The 26,331-nt window shown below is 33.0% G+C and overlaps 1 protein-coding gene across 1 annotated transcript in view; it reads left to right on the top strand.

Annotated features, from left to right (window-relative positions):
• The window catches only part of LOC149080552 (ubiquitin domain-containing protein 2), a 53,924-nt gene extending 30,396 nt beyond the window's left edge, over positions 1-23,528 (top strand). Inside the window, exons 2-3 of the mRNA XM_089239659.1 lie at positions 16,877-17,113; positions 22,700-23,528. Of these exons, the coding sequence (XP_089095785.1) occupies positions 16,877-17,113; positions 22,700-23,094 (632 nt within the window). The 3' untranslated portion in view covers positions 23,095-23,528. The remainder of the gene's footprint in view (positions 1-16,876; positions 17,114-22,699) is intronic.
• The last annotated feature ends 2,803 nt before the right edge of the window (positions 23,529-26,331 follow it).

Raw genomic sequence — 26,331 nt, 5'->3', positions numbered from 1 at the left:
TTTAAATGATTTTAAATTTCCCCTAAATATATGAAGTAAAAGACTAACAGAAAAAAATGGCTTTTTGAGCATTCATATATTTATTCTGGCTCACAACACAAAATTCATCAAAATAAGACTGGGTCACTCCTATTTCAAATCATTCGACTAGATACTGAAATGAAACCCATCATCTCAAATTCCAATTATTATTTTTTGTTTATTTCTTCTACCATCCTTGTTGACCATGCAAAATTTCATGTACATATCTCAAAAACTTGTTGGGAAAAAAAAGTTTTCTAATGCCACGAATGACGTCTTTAATGTTAATCATTCAAACAATATTGTTTATGAAAATATATCATAAATTTGCAAATTTTTAATACATTCAAATAAAATTTTCACTAAAATGCTCACAAGAAAATGCATATTATGACTAGAAAAAAAATTTAAACCTTTGCATTAAAAAATTAGATTGCAAAAAAATTAATTTAATTTTTAATTTTTTATAATAAAAAAACTTTTACCTTTGCTTTTTCATTTACAATGATTTTTTTTCCAACGGCACCGTACATTGATGATTAATAGTATCCATGTCCTTCTCAGGGAAATAGTATACCCTTCCAGATCCTTTTGTCATTGGAGAATTGGCACAAGCAATTATGTTTTACAATAGAATAAAATTTCATTTCAGATAAGGTATCACTCTCTAAATTGTATGGATGAGCTCTGCGATTGCCCCCAAATAGAAAAGACTAAAACCTTCAAGTATTTAGGAATAACATTTAGTAGAGATTTGAAATGGAACAATCATATAGAGAGAAATTATCAACAATAGAATAAAATATTATAATATAAAAATGTATAATCTCCGAAATATTATTTCAGAAAACTTTTTAACAACTATTTACAATGCTTGGATCCTGTCCACCATTCATTATGGAATTTGTGGATGGGGAGGTGATTATGACTGTAATATCCAATTACTCAACAAAACAATAAACAAAAGCTTAAATATAATCAGGCCAAATGCTCATCATCCATCAAATATCCAAATAAATTACTACAGATCAAATGTTCGTAAAACCTATGTTTATGGACTATTACTCTTCCTATTCAGAAATACAGATTGGTTCAAAATAAGACAAATTCAAAGAAATATCAGAAATAACGGGACCCAATTTCAAATAATTCTTCCTCATAAAACTATAATAAAAAACAATTTATCTATTTAGGACAAAAATTTACAATACCTTGGATTCACACATAAAAAATAAGAATTGCATAAAAAATATAAAACTCTGATTAAAACATATGTGGAAAATATCAATATCATAAATAGTATATAAAGTTTTAAGACAGACCAATAATCACATACATAAAAACCATGGGGCAATATGTATATGTGTGTGCGTGTATGTGTAACACATACGTGTATATATTGAACGATGTGTTTGCCACGAGAAAATATTTTTGTTTTATTTTCATGGATCTGCCCTGGACGGACATAGGTCCCTTGGGAGATCACACCCTTGTATACAGTTTGTGTGTAGTTCATGTGTTGTGTTGTTTTTGTTATTTGTTGTATGTAGTTTATTCATACAAATAAACCTTTACTCTCAAAAAATAAGTATCTTTAGAAGGTCAGTGAAAAGATCTAGCAGGGCCACGGGGATGCAAGAATTTAACTTTAACATCACCTTCATCTTTATGTTTAAATAAAACTATACTGAAAAACCAGTGATTATCATAAATACATGCAATGCATATGATATGTGACATCCTCATTGATGGTTGCCTGTAAAATTAAAAATGGTACAAAAGTTTTCATCAAAACGAATTATTTTTGTCCCAATGGCACCTTCTGATAATGGTGTAAAGTTGTGGAAACTACGTGTGCCAGGGATTGTTTTTGGGGGGCTTGCATCCCGGAAGAGACAGAGCCGGGTCGTGTCTGGTCTGACAGGGATTGTTTTTGCTTACGTGAAATGAGTCTCTAACTGCTTCCGGGCTTCCACTAGCATTTTTTTTGAAATCATCTGGAATTTAATGTTTTAAATTTTTGTTCTGTAAAAAGAAATAAATTTCTCAGCTGAATCAATGGGATTTCCAGGACTCATCTGAAGACTTGCTTTTTGACTAAGTATTTTACAGTGCCACCAATACTATCACAAGGAGATTTGTGATGACTTGTGGCAAAAAATGACCAATTGGCTATTAACAGGAAATCAGTTCCATGATTACAGAGATTGATAAAATTTTTACAATTTTTATATTGGGCTGCACACCCATCGCTAAAGTAATGAATGTTTTTTACACTTGGAAATGCTTCGTTGATGTATTTTACAATTATTTTTTGCATTTCGTGGACGAAAGCAACATCATGCTTCTAAATCATCTGATACTATGCAAAAACTTGAACTGTCTGGATCTTCACCCTTTTCTGTACGATTATAAAGTACAGCTGGATGGAGAGAACAACTGTTGCATGTCCAATGGTAACCTTGTGCTTCATCCTAGATGACAAATGAGTAATTTTTAAATGAGTAATGAGTAAAGTCAAGTAAGACAATAGCCTCATCAGTTTTCAGATTAACCTTCTTTTCCTTTAAATATTTGGCTTGGGATTTGGTTATGAATGAGTGTGGTATACAAGTACTTCAAGGCTTTTCATCAACGTTTTCAAGTACTCTTCTAAAGTCAGTGACCTGAACCTGTTTAGTCCTGTCATCAGGATCCCATTCTTCAAATTTTTCTTTTATGAAGTATTTCAGACTTTTGTTTGGGGATACTTGGAGCAATGGTGGAGCATGCAGTCTCAGTTATTTATAGAGCACACTAATTGAACAATCAGGTCATGATAAGTCTGTTCTATTGAGACAGCATGGAGTAACAGTATTATATTCTGGTGAATGGTGCACGCACAAACTGAATGTGAACCAGAAGAACCTGCCAGCACACACCATTTGGGTTGCAGCATACAGAACTTTGATAAACCTATATTTAGATCTGAATGTTCCAACTTAAAAGGTGAATAAACTTCGTTTCAGTTTATCAATAAAAACCGTTTTTGTTTGTATACATTTTTTTCAATGCTCAATTTATCCTTTGACCCTGGCATAATTCGTGAATTTTCATTGCATTGGTAAAAGTCTATGACGGTATTAGTTACATTTTCATTCAGGGAATGTCCTTTTGTAGGTTCAGGCAAAGCTATTATATATATGCCCTTGTCTTGTAAAAGCTCTCATGCTTTTCGCACAGCATATTCAGTTACATTGAACTCTTCACAGATTTTTTTCTTGTTCCATGAAGCAGGGGCCAGAGTTAAAATTTGCAGTTTTTCCCTTGTTGTGATTGGTGAATTGAGTCTTTTTTAATCAAAATATATCATTTTTGCTTTCTGTTTAATATGTTCATTAAGTGTGCTTTGAGATTCATTTTCTGGTAATTCTTCAAAAACTTTACAAACCTTTGATTTTAAAGTGCTACAGACGAATTCAACTTTTCTCTTAGCATAGTTTAACTTGCACTGTGGAGCTACCCCATGAAGTTTAGTTAGTGACTCTCCTATGTTTTGCAGAGATGAATTTATTTCTTCAAGTGCTTCTTGTTTAGAAATTGATATTTTCAAGTTACTTATCTCTACAACACTATCGCTGTTCATCTCTTCATAGTATCCAGTTTCTTCACCTAATTTATTGATATGTTTATTCATTTTGTCCCTAGAAGCATTGCATATTTTGTGCCCGGAATTGATTTTGTACAACCATCGATTTCATTTATTTTCTGTGAAAAATATAAGTTTATTATTCTTAAACCTTTTGTTACTTTTTTATGACATTTAAAAGAATTAAAGCATGTTTTCTAATATGTTTCATACTTCTTTAAGAAAAAAACTCCATGATGCAAGTTCAGAACTCACTGCACTCCTCAAGATCAAAAGATTGATGTCCAATGATGTAATGGGTAGCAGATTTTCCACTTTTACATAACACTTTCTATGACAGTCAAATCCAGTATCTTTTCCAACACCACAAATTTCAAGTGTCTTTTCTGACATTTTACTTTGAATTCCAGAATGATATAAAATATTTAGCTCAAATGGAAATTGTTATCATAAGATCAAAAACTTTTCACTTCAAGTTAATTTTAACCACATTGCTAACCCTGGAGTAGGCTACTCTATGGAGCACATTCTCTGTCTTCAGCAAGATCATAAATGAGACTTGCATCATCTGTAAATGGGGGTACACTTTTGTTTTTTAGTTTTCTCAATGAAGCAGCAGCAGTGAAAGTCTTATAATCAAATAAGACACTAGCTGCCTTCTGAAGGACAAAGACCAGTGTGCCATAGCTTACATCTTCACCTGAAGCTATCATTTTTTATAATCATCACAACAAGAAATATCACATCTAACATATCACCACCAGACACTATATCCATTAGGTTTAACTCTTTAACGCCCAGATAGAAAACCTGGGAGGGTCGTGAAAATACCAAGTTTTTTGTGTTCGAAGTGGACTCGTCCAAATTTCGGCCACTTTCCCTCTCCCCACCCTTTCTCCATGAGTTTCTATTCATGCCACCCTTTGCATTAACGTTCACCTTTTCATTTCAATGGATTTTCGGGAGATAATTTGTCTATATATATATATATACTGAAAACACCCCTTTCCCCACAGTATTATCTCTTTGTAAAATGCATTGAGTACCCTTAGTCCATTCTCAAGGATCATTCTAGTACATCAGCTTTTAAAATCCCATTGATAGGGCGTTGCAGTTGTCTTTTCCGTTTCCGCCTCTGACAATTGCTTTCATCTTCTTCCCCATTGGTGACAAAAGCCCACCAAAACATACCCATACCCCCTTGCTGGGCCGACTTGAGGCGGTTATGGGCATTAACCTACTCGGCCGACTTCGGGCGATCTGGGCATTATAGAGTTAAGTTCTACTCTTTTCCATCTGCATCAGCTACAACAATCAGGTTGTATATGATAACTTTTTTTCTTTGTGATTTGATGCCTGATATTCTAGCTTTTTCATCAGCAGTTTTACATTATTACTTGGAAAAAATTTACATAGGCCTACATTTTTATTCTTAAAGGCCTTCAAAAATATTATAATGCAGATTTTTTTTTTTCACACAAGTATAATCATTTCATATTTATCGTATATACTAAATATATGTATGTTAAAATATATGCTCTAAAAACCAAAAAAAAAAGTAACTTTTAAAAAAATTATCACTGTTTTGGTAAAATAATTTTTACCATGCTTAATTATAAAGGTAACTTAAAAGCACTTTTCTAAGAATCTTTTCAACAAGGAGGTTGAATTTAAAATTATTTTATTCAACAATAAATGAATTTAATGTAAGTTTATTTTCTGAATCTGTAGTCTGGGAAACGGATTTGACCGATCATTACCCAATTCTATGTAAATTATCATACTCTAATATTAATTCTGGTCCGGTACAAAAATTCAATGTTTATGAAAAAAAATTATTAATTATTCCCAACTCAAGCTATATCTACAGAATTATACACTTTGCATAAATAATTCCCAAAGTGATGGTGCTTTTGATGAATTTATTGTTAAACTTGAAACCATCATAAATAACCATACATCGTATCATGATATTAACCTTTCCAGACGGACTGATAAAACTTGGATTACATCAGAGATAAAACATTTAATTAAAATAAAACAGAAACTATATTTTAAAACTAAAAAATATCTATATGATCAGGAGGTTAGTACTGCATATTATAATGTCACACATTACCTAAAATCAAAATTTCTAAACAATTTTGCTTCTCTCAACAGTTTTCAAAATGTGATACTCCTTTCAAACGATGGAAGTTTATTGATAACCTAATTGGTAAAAATCGTAGCAATCCCCTCTCCGATAACATTGAACCCCAAGTGCTTCCTAATAAATTTAACGATCATTTTGTAAACATTGTTTTATCACCCATTTCACCGTCGGATAACTACAAAAAATATAGAAGAGTTGATCCACTTTGCCCAAGAATATTTAGAAGACACCAACGAATAAGGCAAATACACAATATTGTGTATTTGCCTTATTCGTTGGTGTCTTCTAAATACAAAAAATATGTCCCCTATTCTAACAGATATTTTTTCATCTCCCCAACTTACCCAGAAGAAATCATTTCTATTATAAATCAGTTATCTCATTCGGTTTCTAGTGATGATATGATTAATTCATTGATTCTTAAATGTTTTCCTTACCATTTAATTATAATACTTACTAATTTGATAAATAACTGCATACTAAACTGTGTTTATCCTAACTCTTTGAAAACTGCCACTGTTTTCCCAATTTTCAAATCAGGAAATCGTAATGATTTAAGTAATTATAGCCTATTTCCATTTTACCTTCTATTTCCAAGATTTTTGAAACTGTTCTAAAAAAAAGAATACTCTCATTTCTCTCTCATACTAATTTTTTTTCTCCTAATCAACATGGGTTTCTTGCTAATCATAACACTGAAATTGCTTTACTAGATTTTAGTACATACGTAATACACAATCTTGACAAATCTAGAAAAACCATAGCTGTATTCCTAGACATAAGAAAAGCCTTTGACAGTGTTAATCATGAAATCCTTCAATATAAGCTTGAGGCATGTGGAATTAGAGACATCCCCCCTAAATCTTTTAGTGTCATATCTGACGAACAGATCTCAGAGAGTAAGATGTGGCTCTCATTCCAGTAAATTTTTAGGGGTACACCGAGGAGTCCCCCAGGGATCTGTTCTTGGCCCCCTTCTCTTTAATGTATTTATAAATGATTTATGTAATCTAAAAATTGATGGCAAGATAATCACGTTTGCGGATGATACAGTCATACTTTATTCTGCTGCTACCTATGAATCTCTCCAAATTACAGTAAATTCTGACATAATAAAAATTAGAGACTGGTTTCATGCAAATGATCTTCAACTTAATATCTCGAAAACTAAATGTATTAACTTTTCTTTGCATAACATTCCTGCCTTGAATATTGACTTTATGATTCATAAACCTGCATGTAACATTAACACTGATTGTAACTGTCATAAATTAGAAAAAGTGAATACTATAAAATATCTGGGTATTTTTATTGACTCTGACATGAAATGGAAATCCCATGTTCATAATCTACAAATAAAATTAAGATTTACAATGTATAAATTTTATTTTCTAAAATATTTTGTTAGTCGCTCTTTTTTAATCACCCTGTACTACTCACTATTCCATTCTTACTTATTATACGGTTTACCTATTTGGGGTAGTGACTATTTGACTAACTTAAAACCTATTATATCACTACAGAAGAAAATTATGAGGCTAATTTTTAATGACTATACTACTACTTCCATTACTCTCTTCAAAAATATAGAAATTCTACCACTTAGATACTTATATTTTTATAAATCCCTGTTACTTATTTTTAAACGTCAATACTCCCTACCATTAATATCCACTTGATCTTCTGCTAGGCGTAACGCTACATATTCTTTGCCAATTATTCACAAAAACATAAAAAAAATTCATTTCTCTTACCTAATACCTAAGTTTTATAACTCTCTGCTCATTGAAATTAGGAATGCTTCCTCTCTTTAGACGTACAAGAAGTACCTCAAAAGATATTTATTGTCTATTGATGATATCACCGTGCACTTTTAGTCTTCTGTTTTTTTTAAAGAAATCGCCCCTCACACTAATTAAAGTAATTGATTTTCTCCAATTATATTTATCAACATTTTAAATATTTTGCCTTTCTGACAGTAGCTCAATTATTCAAATCATATTTATTATATCTAAATTTTATATTTAAAATGCACCCACCATGCGTTGCCACAATGATGTTACTATTAATTTTTTGTTTTTCCCCCTTCACCCGTCTATTTGATATTCAACTATCAATTTCCCTCCCCATTTATATTTGTGTTTATGTAAAAGTGTTTATATATAGGTATTTCCCCCCCTCACACATTGTACTTTTTATTTTTTAATAACCCATCATCTAGTATGTGACAGTCACGTTAACCTTGGATGAAAAGTTGTTTCTATTTGTATATGTATGTTTGTACATTTCTTTGATAAATAAATAAATAATGAATTTGAACCAAAAACCTTTTTTTTCACCAATGATGATTTGACACATTACATTAACATTTCTAATTATTTCATGAATAATTCTTGAATTTTAAAATTTATTAAATGCTTTTAAATTATTGCATTAACTACTCATGAAACTTAATTTAGTGAATACTGTAATAAACATGCATGAAAGATAAAATATAACTTTAAATTTCTTTTTATTACGCATGAATCATTATGTTAAGTCAAAATGTACAAATATAATTAATGTGGTCGTATAAGTACAGTTGTGTTTTGTGACTCAAATGTATCAACTGCCAAAATAATGTTTATTCTTCTAGTCTTCTATTTAATATACCAGTAGGATTAAATAAAAAAAATAGAAAATTCACGCTGTGCATACAAAAAGTGCTTAAAAAATTGTTTTTTTTATTACAAATCAAAAATTAAATTTAAATGATTTTTTAGCAGTAAGGTTTGAGTTTTTTTCTAGACATAATATGCATTTTCTTGTGAGCATTTTAGTGGAGATTTCATTTGAATGTATTGAAAATTTGCAGTTATGATATATTTTCATAAACAATATTGTTTGAATGATTAACATCAGAGACGTCATTCGTGGCATTAGAAACCTTTTTTTTCTCAAGAAATTTTTGAGATGAGTACATGAAACTTCGCATGGTTAACAACGATGGTAGAAAGAATAAACAAAAAATAATAATTGGAATCTGAGATAATGGGTTTCATTTCAGTACCTAGTTCAATGATTTGAAATAGAAGCAACCTGTCGTATTTTGATGAATTTTGTGTTGCAAACCAGAATAAATGTATTAACGGTCAAAAAGCCATTATTTTTTTCTCAAACAATGCCACTTAAAAGTCGAGCCTCGGAAAAGTCACCTGCATTATTTTTTGATAAATTTTAACATTTTTTTTTCTCAAAAAGTTTTAGAGATATGTAAATAATATCCCGCATGGTTAGTAAGGATGGCGAAAGCACAACAAATAAAAAAAAATCATTGAGATCTGATACCATGGGTTTCATTTTGGCATTTTGCTGGATGATTTGAAATAGAATGACCCGTATTGAATAAATGTCTGTGAAACATTGACTTTGGGTCAGTTCCTTTTGCTGTCAAATGAGTACATGAAACTTCGCATGGTTAACAACGATGGTAGAAAGAATAAACAAAAAATAATAATTGGAATCTGAGATAATGGGTTTCATTTCAGTACCTAGTTCAATGATTTGAAATAGAAGCAACCTGTCGTATTTTGATGAATTTTGTGTTGCAAACCAGAATAAATGTATTAACGGTCAAAAAGCCATTATTTTTTTCTCAAACAATGCCACTTAAAAGTCGAGCCTCGGAAAAGTCACCTGCATTATTTTTTGATAAATTTTAACATTTTTTTTTCTCAAAAAGTTTTAGAGATATGTAAATAATATCCCGCATGGTTAGTAAGGATGGCGAAAGCACAACAAATAAAAAAAAATCATTGAGATCTGATACCATGGGTTTCATTTTGGCATTTTGCTGGATGATTTGAAATAGAATGACCCGTATTGAATAAATGTCTGTGAAACATTGACTTTGGGTCAGTTCCTTTTGCTGTCAAATGACTTGAAGGATAAAAAATGGGAATCTGGGAGTGCGTTGAATGGTTGCACTTAAAAGGGGGCTTGACCGATTCAAGTTAAGTATTGACAGAAATCAGAAATACAGTTAAACCTCGTTAAGTCATCACTCCGGTTAAGTCATCGTTTTTCTTTAGGCATGTCTATCTTTCATAGACAACAATGTTATTAAACCCTCGTTTACTCGTTGCTAATTTCGGTTAACTTGTCACAATGAAAAAGTTTGAGAGAGCAGAACAGATGATTTCTATGGTTTCCTTTAAAACAATAGCTTGTTAACAGCATTGCCATGTGCTTAAAAGTCACCATAAAAGCCTTATGTACCAAAACGAAACAGTTCAAGTAACGAAAGTTACGCTGGGGAAGTTCATTTGCCGACCAAAGTTTTTGAAACGTTAGGGACTGTTCGAGCTAGATTTCTGAAACCTGATTTGTGAAAGTGCCCCACTAATTTAGGACTTATAATTTAAACAAATTATCTTTGTTGAGAGAAAAATCAGATATTTTTTCAAAAGTTACGGTAATTCCAATGTGTGCTTTTCCCTACCCCGGGCCCTCCACAAGTCCCTCAACGTCGACCCTGTGTTCAAGGTTACCTTGTAGTTAGCATGTGAAAGATTACCTTGATAAATTTTACCAATACTACCTCTTAGTTGTATCTTCAACTACTGATAAAGGATAAAAACACAAAAATTAAATTTCACATGTGTAAAATTGATGTGCAGTAGTTTTGTTGTGAAGAAAAGCTTACTATTCTATAAACAGTTGCTCTGATTAGTCTAAATTAAAAATTATTAGTATAAATCATAAGTGTACCAGTATAAATTTAACACAATAAGTTACGTAATATGAGATCTAAAAAGATAAAAATTTCAATTTTTTTTTTCTTTTGCAATCTATGAATTTTATTAATATTGTAAATTTATTCATATTTTAATGTTATATTACTTTAAATTTATACGATTTTCACGATAATCCACATTGAAACTGATGACACTTCGCATAAGTTGTCACTCCGCTTGAGCTGTCATAATTTATCAATAACATAAGGTGACGACTTATCAAGGTTTTACTGTATTTCATATTGAAATTATTTTTTAATATGGATCATAGTACGCTTAGAGCATTGGGCAGCCAAAATGTATCAATTCAAATTGAATTAGATTTCGTGGACTCCAATGTGTCTTACACTAATCCTGTTAATGAGACTCAGGTGATCTTTCCCCCGGTAGTTCCGCTTAACCCTGGTAATGAACTGAAGTTGCCAGTTCAATGGGTTGGGGAAGTTAAATTTTTTCTGGGCAAAACAAAGATGTTTGAGCTTCTTTACTTAAATGTTTTATTTTGCATTGTAAAACATACCCAATACGGTTGAACTGGTTATCAGCACGTTCGACAGGAGGATGCAATCATGGTGACAAAATATTGGAAAGTGTGAGTGGGAAGTTTGGGGACGTGATCAATCATGGGTAAAACTCAAAAATTTGTGGTTGCATACATTTTCCAAGTATCATTCTCGTGTTGAGTTGGCACAAGCATTATTTTCAGAAGGTTATTCTTCGGGATCGTATCAAGGTTTCATTTTACATAAGTTAGATCTTTTCAATCATTTGACTTGTCAGTACCAGTAGATGAAAAGATTGAGTTAATTATGTCAACTTCCCTATCCTCTTGGAAATTTTCTTCAAGTGAGAAAACCGACATCTCTACAGCAGTTGTTTGTAGTGATCTACCAATTTTCTGTATCATGGTAAAATTTTGTTTCGAGTGTTTCATCACATGGGGGAGATGGGTCTAGAAATGACGCGATCACAAGATCTGAAAATTTCCTGTCAGCTATAAAATGTTATTGATGCAATCAGGTGGGGCATATTCAGCTGCGATGTCCATTAAATGAGTAAAATCAGGGAAACTCATCTTCAGGTATCTAAAAGGGGATAGTGTTGTGACTCATCGTCCCTTTTGGGCCTCATGTCACATTTTTACCAATGTCTCGTCACCCACAATACACAATAACCCGCCTTGTTGACTAGCTAACGCTAGGTCCTTCCCCCGGGTGAAGACCAGATTGTGTCGTTACGATTTTTGTGATTCATTATGTTATAACCTAACTTGTCGTTACATCCCAGATTCCATTTTTATCTTTCGCATTATAATTTCACCAGACAGATGACAACAATGATATGACAAACTATTTCATTTACTTAAGACTTTTATTACAGCATTAATCTTTAGAAATATAAACCAAAAACAATTTAAGACTGTACATCATGCCTCAATAAATTTTCTTTAGAGTTTTAACATTACTATATCACAGATTCAAACATTCCCACGCAATTGGTCCGTCTATTTCACGCTTTGGGATGTCACTATCACAGGAACGACATTTCCCTTCTTGATTGATCCATCCGATCTCCAGGTGAACTTTCTGAAAGAAAGCTCCATAGGAACAGCATCCGAAGACAAAGTGGCTACGTCACGACGAACCAGACGAATATCCCTTCATAGACGAGAGCCGACATCTCATAGAGATTTTTGAGTAGAAAATGAAGAGCACGATAAACGGATCGAACGGAGCCGAGGCACCCAGCTAAAATATCAACTCATGGCTTCCGGAATGAGACGGGGTGAAAACACTACAAGTGAAATGTAATGAAGTGCAGCGACCAGCGTGTATGTTCACTGCACACTACCACCATATAAGGGGAAATTCCCCCATCTCACATCACCGGAACCAATCCGTATTGAGATTTGGCGGTGCTAGAATCAACATAACATTTCTGACAAATAAATATGCATATTCACATGAACTTAAGAATAATATTGTACAACAATGATATTTGGCATCTGGCAATGCAAAAAACCATAAACATGGAAGACTTGGCCAGGGCCAGCCACACATTAGGCCTATTATAGATTGTATAAGCTCATGACATTATTAACCGTGAGATGGTCCTAGGCCCACCGATGGCGTGAAGGTAAAATATTGTAAAAACATGTATAATTTTATGTTTGCAAAACATTATTTCTCAATGCAAAAAATTGCCATCATAATCTTTAACTTTGACGATGACTCGGTATGGTCCCACCCACGAACCATGGGACCTAACTAACGATAATTCACCGGTACTCCCATCACGTTACAATGTCTATTGTATGTATGTTTATTCCTTTGTAATGAAATAATTAATTCAAATATCTTGTCTAATTAGCGGAAGGCCGCTGACTTCAGCTAGTTCCGAACATCCTTTACCCTGGTCTCACCCACAATAGTCCTACCAAAATCGTAGGGTAAGTCTGACTGGCTTCTTCCACGAATTCCGATCTGTTGCCATCCAGAATTGCAGAGTACTCAAAATAATGGTTTCTATATGTGCTGATACGCAAATTATTGAGTTATTATTGACATCAATGAGTTATTATTGACATCAAATTATTGACATCAATGAGTTATTATTGACATCAAATTATTGACATCATTGAGTTACTATAGAGTTGGAAAAAAAAATCTGAAGTCGATTGACATTTGCAGTGGTGTCAGAGACATGGATGCTGTGGGTGCCCACAGTACTTTATGGAATGGGTATGAGCACCCAGAGAAATGATTCAAAAATCAAAATTTCCTACTTAAAGATCAAGACAAGAACCCTCAAGTTCCAAACACTTCCATCACCCTTGGCCAGTCAAAGGCGCCGATGTGAAAGAAACATTGAGGGAGGGGCTGAAAATCGCCATTCATTCCGTATATTAGGGACTCAAACCCGTACTCAGGAGGTGGAAGGGTGCATTGCATTGTATAATAATGAGTTATTGGAATGAGGGGCTCAAATTGCATCGGCCCCCCAGGTTTTAGCACCTATGGTTGTAGTGTTTGAATATTATTTCGGTGTAATAATACAAAGTGATTTGAAATGCACATTGCATTGCAAAAAAATAATTTAAAAATATGACTTTTCGCAGCTGTTATACATAAAACTTAGATAAATTGTCTATAAAAAATTTCTCAAAGATATATTCAATAGTGAATTACGAAAATTGTGCTGGTACGGGGGCAATTGATTGAAATTTATTATCTCGATGTGTGCAACAGACGCCCCTCTCTGCAAGAAATGGAAATCCCGACAGAAAGCGGAAAGCACGGCCTATACGGTGGAAACTAAATTTTCTAAATTTATTTGATCCCAATTTATTATCTTTGTGTGCTCTCCAAAGCCCCGCACTGCAAGAAATGGAAATCCCGACAGAAATGTGGCTTATATGGTGAAAATTAAATTTTGAAAATTTATTGAATCACAATTTATTATCTTGGTGTACGTTCCAATGTCCCTCAATGATTTCAATGAATACTTTCCACATTTGTTAAAAATTAAAATAGAGATCACATTTGCAATAAATGAGAAAAAAAATTAGTTCCATTTTTTTACGCCTAAACCAACTACTCTATTTATAAGATCACAACAAACATTTGAATTTTAAAGCAATTCAAATTTGTTGCTGCAAATTGATATCGTGACAAAATGACTCCATTACAACTTTATACTGTGACGAAATGAGTCTGCGACGAATTTGTACCGTGACAAAATGATTCTTCAACAAATTTGTACTGCGATGAGTTTGTAGCACGGCGAAATGACGCTGCGACATGTTGAGTGCGCCGAATTGACCTAGACCCCATTCTAACCACAACGTTTGAAGTGAACAGACATAATTTTTCCTGCTGAGCAACCAAGAGTTAACATTTGGTATTCAACCCAAGTGGGATACTCAGTCAGCGTGATTAATGGTTGAATATTTTTTCTTCTGAAGTCAACACCCATTGTGTGTCAAAATGCATATTTTTTATTTTTTTATAGATATATATAGGAGTTTTGTATTTGTCTTATTCTTTGGTGACTTCTTAATATTCTTGGGCAAAGTTGATCTACTCTTCCATAAAGGTATTATGTTTGTTTGAATTTAGAATAGCAGAGAGTTTCCACCCTTTTTCAGAAATGCACAGACCCCACACACAAAATAATTGGGCTAGCTATTGATGCTCTAGCACAGTGATTCCCAACGTTTGCATTAATGCCCCCGGTGCGATAGAATGTTCAAGGGGGGGGGTAGAACCTACGGGTATAACATAGGATCCTGTGGGTTGGATTGCGTTGGGACAAAACATTTCTGAAGAATGGGGCGATGGGACAAAAAAGGTTGGGAAACTATGCTCTAGCACATTTAGGATTCTCAACAACCCTAATCGTAACCATGCGTTTTTTCATATCTTATCTCTTTCGTTTATCTCTTGTGTTTCCACTTCCCCAAAACACTACTTTAGGGTTTTATAGTAGGCGGGTATGCTAGTACAGTTTTTTTTACGTAAACTGGAAGCCCCTTCCCCTCCATATTTTTTCACTCAATCTATCTATCCCCTCCCCATTTTTTTCCCAAGCTATGCTATAAGTATAGAAAATTAAATTTTCAACAAATATATTCCCATCAATTTTTTTGTTTTTTAATCTTTTATATTCCATTTTCAGTATTAATGTGTCACAACAGTAATTTCCTGGTAATTTTTCTCAGATTTTGTGAATGGGAAATCGCAACAAATTCCAGAGAATGGGTCGGGTGGGAATTCTTGCTTGGGAACTCTACATATTCTCAAGAGAACTGTCCAAGAAATTTTTTAGTGTTAGTAGACATCCATGCCTGGACTGGGATTGGAACCCAGACCTGCACACAGTCAGAAGTTAGCTCCCCTAACCACTCAACTGCCAGGTAGCAAAAAAGAAAAATGATCTTGTAAACAAAATGATTTAAAATCATGGGGGTTTTTTTTTAATCTTGAAAAAATAGCCTCATATTTTGTTCAAATTTTTGCTTGTTTAGTATAACTGAATGCAAGTTATTTGAAACATACTATCAGCTAATTATAATTAGCTGATGGTATAATATGATGTAATATAATTATTATAATAAAATATAATTTCCCCTTAACTGCATATGAAATCTTACATGATTCACTCTCCAGTGCCACCTTTTTTGCTCACAGGCCTAGTGACATGGTGTGTTTTAGAGAAAAATAGTGTCATAGTTTGAAATTTTAAAAAAGTGTTTAATATCATACTAAGGAAAAAAATCAAATAAATTTGAAATACAGAATATAACAAAAAAAAATTAGTAATTGTGTGTGTGATATAGATCTTAAAACATGGTTGCACACATAAACCAACTTCTTACTCAGCACATTGAGTTGTGGATGACCATGTTCTCGGTATCACTCTCAAACATATTCCTTAAGTGAAAAGAACAAACATTCAAGAAAGTGGTCACACACACAATACAAGACAAAAATGCAGCAGAGGAACAAAAAAAAACAGCACAACTCACTCAAACACTAAGTGATAAACTACAGATATTTACTACCACCCTCACAGTAGTATCTAGCACTTCCTATTCTAAGACATGGGAATTTGCTTGAGAAATGGTTTTCTCAATTAAACTCCTGTTCAAGATCAATTTATTGCATTCCAAAGCAGTGGGCATATTTATACGGCTATCAACATAATACAGTGGAAGAAATTTTGTAAAGACAAATATGCCTGTGGCAGTTAATGCATAGACTCTAAGACGTATATATACACACGTGGCAGTTAAGGGGTTAAAATTTGAACTTATGTTTTGACTTTAGAAAATAATTTTATTAATTTCCTTCAAAATTTTTTGTGGCAAACCTGTGGTCCTCTCAAAGCACAAGTAATTTATAATATGATTTTAAAAAAAGTTCAATTTTGTTATTATTATTATACTCAAGTATGATTATTTTATGTAACAAATTTGATATTTCTTGATTTTGGTTTGCTGAAAGTGAGCATTAAATCAAGCACTTTTATCCCCTAAAATTTCTTTTTTCCCTTATCTAATTTTTTTAACTTTTTTTTTCATCCAATGTATGGGATTGGGAAACATTAACATGTTTTCCCTCTTATCTTATATTTACTCTGTGGTCTAACTGTGGTAAGCTTATTAAATATTTATTCGAAGCCAGGAAAAAAAATTATATTTTGATCATGTGTTTACAATTGTTTTATTTATTTCATTTTTATATTTTATATTTATTATCTTTACTTTTTTTATGTTCTTAATTCTTTAAATGTCTGCAGTTACTATAGGTAAAAATCAGCCTCTCAAACATGAAAAGCCAAAGTGGAAAAGTGATGTGCCTTTGACTGATGGACAGCTGCACAGCAAACGTGATGAGTTTTGGGATACAGCCCCAGCCTTTGAAGGCAGAAAAGAGATTTGGGATGCACTGAAAGCAGCAGCTTATGCAGCTGAAACAAATGATTATTCTTTAGCCCAAGCTATTATTGATGGTGCCAATATATCACTGCCTACCGGTAAGTTGTTTTTAACCCTATTTAATTCCTTTGCTTTTTATGTATTTAACAGGTAGTTTACTAGCTTTTTATATGCCTAGAAGCAAATGTGTAATTTTGTGTGATTGGAAGTGGGTGCAAATGACCAAATTTATTGTCAAAAATTGCTATTTTGTTAACACTAGAATGATGGAAACAATGATTTTGACTGCAAAGCTACTTTGACATGTCATTATACCCGTACAGTTAACCTCAAGTAACTGAAACCTTATGAGGCTTTTCGAATAGACGTCATAATCATCGCTCCTGAGGGACATACACTGGATGATCCCCCATAGAGATCAATATTAAAATTGCTGATTTTAGTGTAGAAATTCAGAAATTTAGTGGGGTTTTCCGCCATATCAATAATTTTAAAAATTGAATTGTATCATTGGTTTTCAAAGTATTAAGCTCGCTTAGAGATACAAAGCCTAGAAAATTAAATATAAAATAATGAGCCAGACCCACTTTTGAGGTGGATATCCATGCAATAACATTGATTTGAAATTTTTATTTATATCTTTTCAAGCGGGAAAATGAGAATTAATAGCTCCATATTGTCTAACATTATCCAATTGCATCAGTCCATATAGTATAGGATGTTTTTAAATTAATTATGGGCCCATAGAAATTACAGGGGTGGGAACTCTGCACCAATTGTGCCGCACTGCGCCAAAATTGACATCTTGCGCCATCCTGCTCCAATAGGGTATTTTCATATTTTTTTGGGCCAAATAGCGAATTTTGCTTCAGTATGCCCGGAATTTCGGAAAATACGGCAAAAAATTTTTGTTCCTGCTTGTCGCGAAATGATCCTTTCCGAAAAGAGCGTGTTTTATTCCACTGTACTTCAACTGTCGTCGTATTTAAACTACCGGCCCATCATCAGGCTTTCCATCGTGAAACCCCAATAATATCCGTGATCATGCAACTGAAGATGGTTTGCAATGTTCTTTCAGCTTTAAAGCGCAAATGCAAGTCAGTTTCCGTTTTCAGGAAAAAAGTCGCCACTGGAAGCAGCAGAAATTACTGTAGTCGATCGTCATTGCATCAAATCCCAATGTTTCGTGAACAAGAATTTTCATTCCAGGAGTAAAAAGAGCATTGCTAATTTATAAACTTTGCCGAATAATGAGCGTTAAATTGCCAATGTTGCGGAATAATGAGTGTTAAATCGCCAAATAACGAGCAAGATCGCCAATCTCACCAACTAACGAGTGTCAGATCGCCAATCTCGACAAATAACGAGTGTCAGATCGCCAATCTCGCCAAATAACGAGTGTCAGATCGCCAATATCACCAAATAATGAGTGCTGAATCGACAACCATCGTGTTGATTCTTCCGAAATGCTCTTCTTATTTTGCAACAATTTCTTTCTGAGTATAAAAAATTGAAAACTTGATATAGAAAATAATTTATAATATCTATATAAAGACTATAGAAAATCTTTAGCTCATTTGAAGGGCTGCTGTTTCAGACAGCAAATAGTGCCCTCAGTAAGCAAAAATCATCTTAAATAGATTGGTACGAAAAATTTTATGACAGCCACTTTTTCAAACAAGGTGTCAAAATCCTGAAACACCAAAAACTGATCAAAAGATATTTCTTAACAAAAGACAGTGCAGTTGTTTTATTTTGAAAAGTAGTGAGGGTTAACGAAAATATTGTTGTTAATTTTGCTGCTCCGAATCCTATATTTTGCTGCTCCAAAACTGCTCAGAATCCTCAATTTGCTGCTCCAAAACTGCTCCAAATCCTGAATTTTGCTGCTCCAAAGTGGACTTTGTCACTTCCCACCCTTGAAATTACATCAAAGAACCACAGCTTTAATTAAGCATTTTTTAAAGGAAAAACAGGCAAATCAATAAGTTGAAGTTAAAAAAAATTTTGAATTTTCTTGCTCCCATTAAAAAGAAAAAACGGTTCATCTCTATGTTTCTTTAATTTAGATTTGTTTCTTTTATTAATCGCACAGGAAGTCGCCATATTGGTTATCTAGTATGTCCCTCAAAAAAAAGGAAAATATCACGTGATCCAAAAAGCAGCCTCATTACTGTTCTCATCTTCTTGAAGCTGTTGAATTCCTAGAAGATGAATGTTCTAGGTTACTTAATTAAGTGATAAAACGAATGTTTCACTTAAAACTGCAGCTATGTTCAAAATGACTGCTATAGAGTTTTTCATGAATATGATTGTAAAACATCTTAAAATGCAGAGCTCCATCTGCAAGTATAAGCATTGAAAGAAAATGTTTTTCCTTCGTTTGTTTTTAGTGTCCTTTTTTTTAACCCATTCATAGGTACACATACCTTTGAAGAAGCTCATAAATTTAAATTTGATACATGTAGAGTTTCTGTGGATCTTGACATTTTTACTATGTTGCTGCATGTAGCAGGGTTTTGTGTTCTCTTTCTTTAATGGAAAACAGATGTATGTAGTTTAAAAAAATTGGAAACCAGTATTTGGTAAAACAATGTCTCATGCTAAAGATCTTCATTTCTTATGATTATTCCAGGCATTGCTGCTTTTGACTCTTGCTAATCACTATTGTGCCATATTAATAAAATGAAGGAAACCTTTTACTTGTAAAAAATGAAGTAAATCCTCATATTAATAAAAAAATAAGGGTTGGACAGTTTCTTCCAAAACGGAAAAACCCGGCTGAAAGAAATTGGTTTCTTCTGAGTGGAAGAAGCTAGTTTTCCTTCAATAATTTATCATGTAAATTAGAATTTATGTTTTATATACAGTTGAATCCTGTTTTAACGAATAACAGTTATAGCAAAAATATTGTTTTAGCAAACACTTTTCTAATCCCCCAGATAAGTTTACGTAGGAACAATGCAAATAACTAGAATAAATATTCTAGACTAAATATTCCTTTATAACAAAATTTTTTGTTTTAACGTAGTGATTTCTCCGGTCTCTTGGAGTTCGTTATAACAGGATTTGACTGTATACCAAATGTATATTTTTTTAACATTGAGTAATTTTAATTTCACTGATTTAATTAAATATGCAAATTAATAACTGCGTCAGTCTTTTGAAGAGTTAAACAGTTTCTTCCACTTGGAAAAAACTACCAACCCTTCTTCTTCCAAGCGGCAAAAACTTCCTTCCGTGTCCATCATTTGTACTACAATTTAAGATATGCAAATTCATTTTAACACCTCTAATAAATGGGCGTGGTAGCCCAGGTCGATAAGACACTTACCTAAAATACCAAAGGATGTTTAGAGGTGTCGCGAGTTTGATACCCTGTTCTTCCTTGTCAGAAAACTTTCCTGACACAGGGGTACAACAGAAATGGCGACATGACCGAAGAAAGAAATTGCTATTGCAGTTCCCCCATTGAGGGGTTAGCGCACCAACCTCTCAATGAATATAAAAAAGCAAGCCTGCCATTTGGATTCGGCAATAAATTGTAGATCCCAGTCTAATTAGCCCTCATGTGCAGAAAATGACCATGGTGCAACAAAAATGATCAAATAACCTCTAATAAATTTGAATTAGGCCTATGACAATTTAACTATGCACATGTAAAAGGAAGTATAAAAATTATATCGCCTCTTGGACCAAGGTTACATATCTAGCTGAAGCTTTTCATTACACTTGGAGAAATAGTCATTGAAAGTTTAAAATCCATTAAAGCAATTTCAATCTAACTAAAATTAGAATTACTTTTAACTTTTTTAGGTAACAAAAAACAATTAAAAATTATTTAATAAATGGCATTGGGAGTGTACCACCTTCTGAATCTGAGAGGGAATTTTGCAACTACATTCTTAACTAAGAATCGTTTTCTCCATAGTTAAGGAGTAGGTGGCCCCACTTCTTAGCTTAATTCTTAGCAAACAATTTTTTTCTTCCATGTAAATTCTTTCTTTAATAGAAGTTAGATTGTTTTTATGATTCATATTTAGTCATATTTTGAAAATGAAAAAATATATATATATTCACAGATGCTTTTCATTTCCACAACTTTTTAAATTATCAAAAGATCTGAAGGGTGTGTGGGATAGTTTACAACAGTATTGGAGTCTATATACAATGCATATACGTTGATAATAGTGATAAAACATCAGATCATCTCAATAAAATTTGATAAATTTTGCTACATTTACCAGTGATTATGCATAATTCTCAAATTTTCAATCCATAAATATCATGATTGATGGGTTGAATTTGATATGGGAACTTGTAGATTTGACAATTTTTCTTAGCTTAAAAATTGAACTTCTACCACAAAATATGTGAGAGCTTTAATCAGCCAAAATATAATTGTACACAAGCATGAAAATCATTAACCTGCTGCTGCGTTTGTTTTTTTCCACACACTTCTGTGTATGTAAAAAAAATCAACATTAGAAAAGATTTCAATTTTTAATATTACTTTTATTATTATTTACTTTTATTATTTTTATTTACCACGAGCAATACATGTACAGTACCACGTTCATTTTGCCACTAATTCAAGTAAACATTAAACATACTATAAAAATTAATGTGAGTCTTGTAATATTGGCTTTTAACTTACATACACAATGTAAACACAACGATGGCCCATTTATAGCATTCACCATCTTGGACGATTTTGCATAATGACCTACAAATGTGATAGATTCGTGGTATGCGAGCAAAAGGGCAGATAGATACAATAGAAACTGTGACATGACGCAGAAAAAATTGCTACAACAGGGAGTCCCCCAGTAAGAGATCAGCACACCAACCTCTCGATGAGTATAAAAAACAAGCCTGCCGTTCGGAATCTGCAATTAATTGTAGGTCCCAGTCTAATTAGCCCTCATGTACAGAAAATGACCGTGGTGCGACAACAATGATCAAAATCCAGTTTTAGGAATGTTCCTGTAGTCCGATTCTGTCTGGTTTTGGATACGTTGTTTAGTAATGATTTCTGATTCAGAAACAGTTTACAAAGCTTCTGTTGAAATTTTGCTGGGGTTCATCCACAAATTGCCTGGACTCTATATACTTTTCCAAATATTTTATTTATTATAGGAAGCAATCGTACCTGACATGAGTACATTTAATCAGTTTTATTTTAAATTTAAAGTTTTAGTTTTGGGTTATACTGTTCATACCAATTTGAAATTATTTCATCACATGTGAAAAATTTGGTATCAGAAAAATTGGCCTGGTTATTTTCTAATGTCTTTTCGAAAAACGTCGCCAACATCGCAAAAACGAAATGTAACCTCCATTCTGCGCTCTTCGTTTTGTGTATTATTGTTACAATTAAAATAAGCTTTGTTTACTTCTTTTTCTGTATGTATTCAGTGTATTCTAAAGGGACATTTTAATACTCAAGCATTAATAAACCCATTGATGCAATGTTCCAGTTGTCTCTTCGGTTCCCGCCTCTGACAAGAGCTTTCATCTTCTTCCCCGTTTTTGACAAAAGCCTCCAAAACATACCCATACACTCTGTTTGGGCATATACAGGCGTTTGCATGTCCAATCATCTTCGGGCGACTTGGGCGCTACAGAGTTAAAGGGTTAATTTGACTAAATCTTGGCTTAACTTTTTGACTTCATTTTTCTAGGCACTTTGATGGATTGCTATGATGAGCTCGGTAACAGGTATCAATTGCCTGTATACTGTCTTAGTGCTCCAGTCAACTTGGTTGAAGATGGTAGTGAAGCAGAATCTCCAGCAGCTGAAAGTGAACCGTGGAGTGAAAGTGGTGAAGAAATCATGATAAAATTCCGTCTTTCAACTACAGGAAAAGATGTAAAACTACCAGTTAAAACTGGTGAAACAGTATTAAATGCAAAACGCCGCTTGCATGTCATTGAAGGGATTGATCCCTCTCATCAACGGTGGTACTTTGGTGGTCGCCTCTTGCAAGATAAGATGAAGATTGATGAAGCCAAACTGCAGACTGCATTTGTAGTGCAAGTAATAGTCACTATTACTGAGTCTGAAATTTCTGACTAATTTTCTTTTCTGATGATATATTCTTCATACATATATATATATATTTTTTTTTTAACTATGCTTCCTGCCTTCACTAAGCTTAACATTTGAGTATTTACATTTCGATGTATACCTCTTCACCGAAAATGAAAAAGGGTTTTTTTTTTTTGAAGTACTTAGCTTCCATTTTTATTTAGCTGACAAAATGATTCCTCACGTTCCTATTTTAATACATGTGTGATCTTCTCATTTGTTTGTTCAGCACTTTGGAAGAATATCAAAATGTTTTATTTACTTGTATATATCAGTGTATTTAATAAGCTTTGTGAAATAAATTGTCTTTTATGTAAATCCTTTTTTCTATGGTTGACAAACGAGTTATCTGGAAAATATTGAATTTTGTTTTAGCCCTCCATAGAGTCCATGATTAAAACTTTCAGTTCCATTTAAGTAGGAAAATTTATGAGAATGTTTATTTCTTCCAGACAAATCTTTATTCTGCCACAAGTGAAAACATAGATAACTGTTAATAATTAACGAGTAACAGCGTAACCGTAGACTTTAAAAATATGCTTCCAATTACAAAAAGTTTTCAAATGACATTTGGTTTCTTTAAATGAGGTAACTCTTTCGAGGGATTGTATATAAAAATATAAATTTTCTATGCAGTCCCTTTGTACTGGAAAAAAACCCAATCAAAAAATTGCCCTTTCTCTCCTGAGGCCAACAAAAAATTATCTAATTGCAATATTTGCTGAGATGAGACATTTGAATTTAAAAAATAGGGGGAGACAGCATAAATATGGGAGAAAAGCATTTTCCTTTTTTGATGTGGTATAGCTCGTTCGGCATCATCTATCTTCCAAAAATCGAAGTAATTGCACATGGTCTTTTTTTTAATTATTTTTTAAGTTTTCAAAATTGAAATAATGACCATTTTTATCATGTCAATTTTGAAAAACATGAATTACATAAAAAAAAAGCTTTATTTGGGATCCAGACCCACTATTTTACAACAAATTTTGTTCATGAATATAGGACATCGCCAATTATAGCGCAAAATTTTCTAAAGTACCACACATAGCTGTTCAAATCCCCAAAGTTTGTAAAGCTTTTTGGAATAAGTTCATTTGTCGTGATTTGAGAATTCCAAATACTCTTTTCCTCATTGACTCAAATAGGGCGCATTAGTGATGACGTCACGACTGGCAGCGCTGATTCCAAACAAAGATAAGCTGCTGGAAATTATAAAGGAAAATGCCATAGGACGTGGGTGAGTCTCTGTTCAAATTATTTTCCTAAAAAAAATATGATGAAATAAGACTTGTGATCTCTTGAAATGAAAACTTCAAACTCTTGTGAACATGCAGTGTTAAAAATATAATATAGTTTGTCTCTAATTAGCTGTGAAAGCTTTTTATTTCTCACATGCTATCCATTCACTTGCGTTTGACCTAATTGTCTGAATATATTTCATTAAATTTGAACTTATTTTCAAATAACTTCCTTTCGTTGATTAACTAACTTTTTTTAATCGATTATTTCTTTTATTAAATTTAAAATTTATCCCAATAATTCTAAAATTACTTTTTTAATCAACTTTACATTTTCATCAATTGTAAACAGAGCCGCAGCTAGATACTCTGTCACCCGGGGCAAACCGGCATTTTGGCGCCCATTGCCATGTATAAGATGCAGTTAAAGGGTGAATTTGGCGCCCGGGGCACATCAACATTTTTTTACTGAGGAAAAAAAAGACATGAAAATAATAATGATTGTGATTCATGGATTCAATGCAGGAATCAAAGGCATGGCTACTAGGATAAATACAAGTAAGCAGATAGCTTACGAGAAATAAAAAGCTTTCATAATTAATTAGAGACTAATTATTATTATATTTTTAACATTGCATGTTCATAAGAGTTTGAAGTTTCCATTTCGAGAGCTCACAAGCCTTATTTGATCATATTTTTTTAGAAAAACAATTTAAACAGGCTCACCTACATACTATAGTGCTTTCCTTTATAATCTCGCCCAGCTCATGTTTGTTTGAATGAGCGCTGCCGGTCGTGACGTCATACTAATGTGCCCTATTTATTTTTCTCAACCTTTTTCCCATAAGTGAAGGAAACAGACTGCTATTGCAGTGTGAGACATAATTATAAGACACTCTTAAATTTTAGTGAAATCACAAGAAAGAGCAAAGTAAAAAATATAAAAAATCTCAAGCTGTTTTTATGACGGAAAAAAATAACTATACCAAATATTGGAAAAAAATGTTTTCACGTTATTTTATGGAAAAAACAGAAAATGTAGTATGGACAAAATTATAAGACACCTACTGATTTTTGAGGGAAAAGAGTAAAATGAAATTCAAACAAATTACATGTAAATTTATCAAAATCAATATTTTGAACAATCACCTCTGTTGCTAATCAAAGCAAAAATGAAATTTGCCATGGATTCAACCAAATCAATGAGAGTGTCACAAGAGACATCATTCCAAGCCTTTTATATGGCGGCTTTTAAATATTCGATGGAAGACAATTAATAAAAAACCTCCTACCTTTGTATACTGATTTGCAAAGCATGCCCCACAAGTTTTCCATGGGTTGAGGCAAGTATGTATAAAAAAAATACATGCTAACTGGTGGGGAATGTGCCCCACTAGCCTTTCTATTTGTCCCACCAGTGTAGATAAAAAAATGACCACTGGTGGGGCAAAGCTCTTTTCTTGTTTTCATGAGACAACTTCAAACCCTACCAATATGAAGGGTGTCAAAGAAAAAACTGACACAAACAGATTTTGCCATTTGCGAGGCTGAAAAAGTTCAACTGAAAAGATAAGTTTTCCAGGGACCAACTTCTGTGGAATGAGTCTTTTGCTCTCATAAAAAGTCAGATGAAGAACAGATGGAGGATGACTGAGGTGACGGATATGACCATTGATTGATTTTTTTTTTATGCTTATTAAAGTGAAAACGATTTAGTTATATAACCCTGGGAGTCAAAAGGATCTAAAGTTACTGGGTTGTCATCAGATGCCAGGGTTAAAACATTCTATTTTAGAGCAATATAGATAGATAAACATCAGTGTAGTAGTACAAAACCATTCAAATTTGGACATTGGGTGGTCCCCAGAGTGGAGAGAGAGAACCCCGTTTATATGACTTTCGACAAACTATGTTCTCCCATAATTTTTATTTAACTTTCAGATTATGCTTAAAAGTTATCTGAATATGAAGAAAACAAAGAAAG

The sequence above is a fragment of the Pholcus phalangioides genome, unplaced genomic scaffold (assembly GCF_987345545.1).
Source record: "Pholcus phalangioides strain wild (caught in Gottingen) unplaced genomic scaffold, Ppha-v1.0 ptg000011l_1, whole genome shotgun sequence".
Classification (NCBI taxonomy): Eukaryota; Metazoa; Arthropoda; class Arachnida; order Araneae; family Pholcidae; genus Pholcus; species Pholcus phalangioides.
This window is presented reverse-complemented; position numbering and strand designations above follow the sequence as displayed.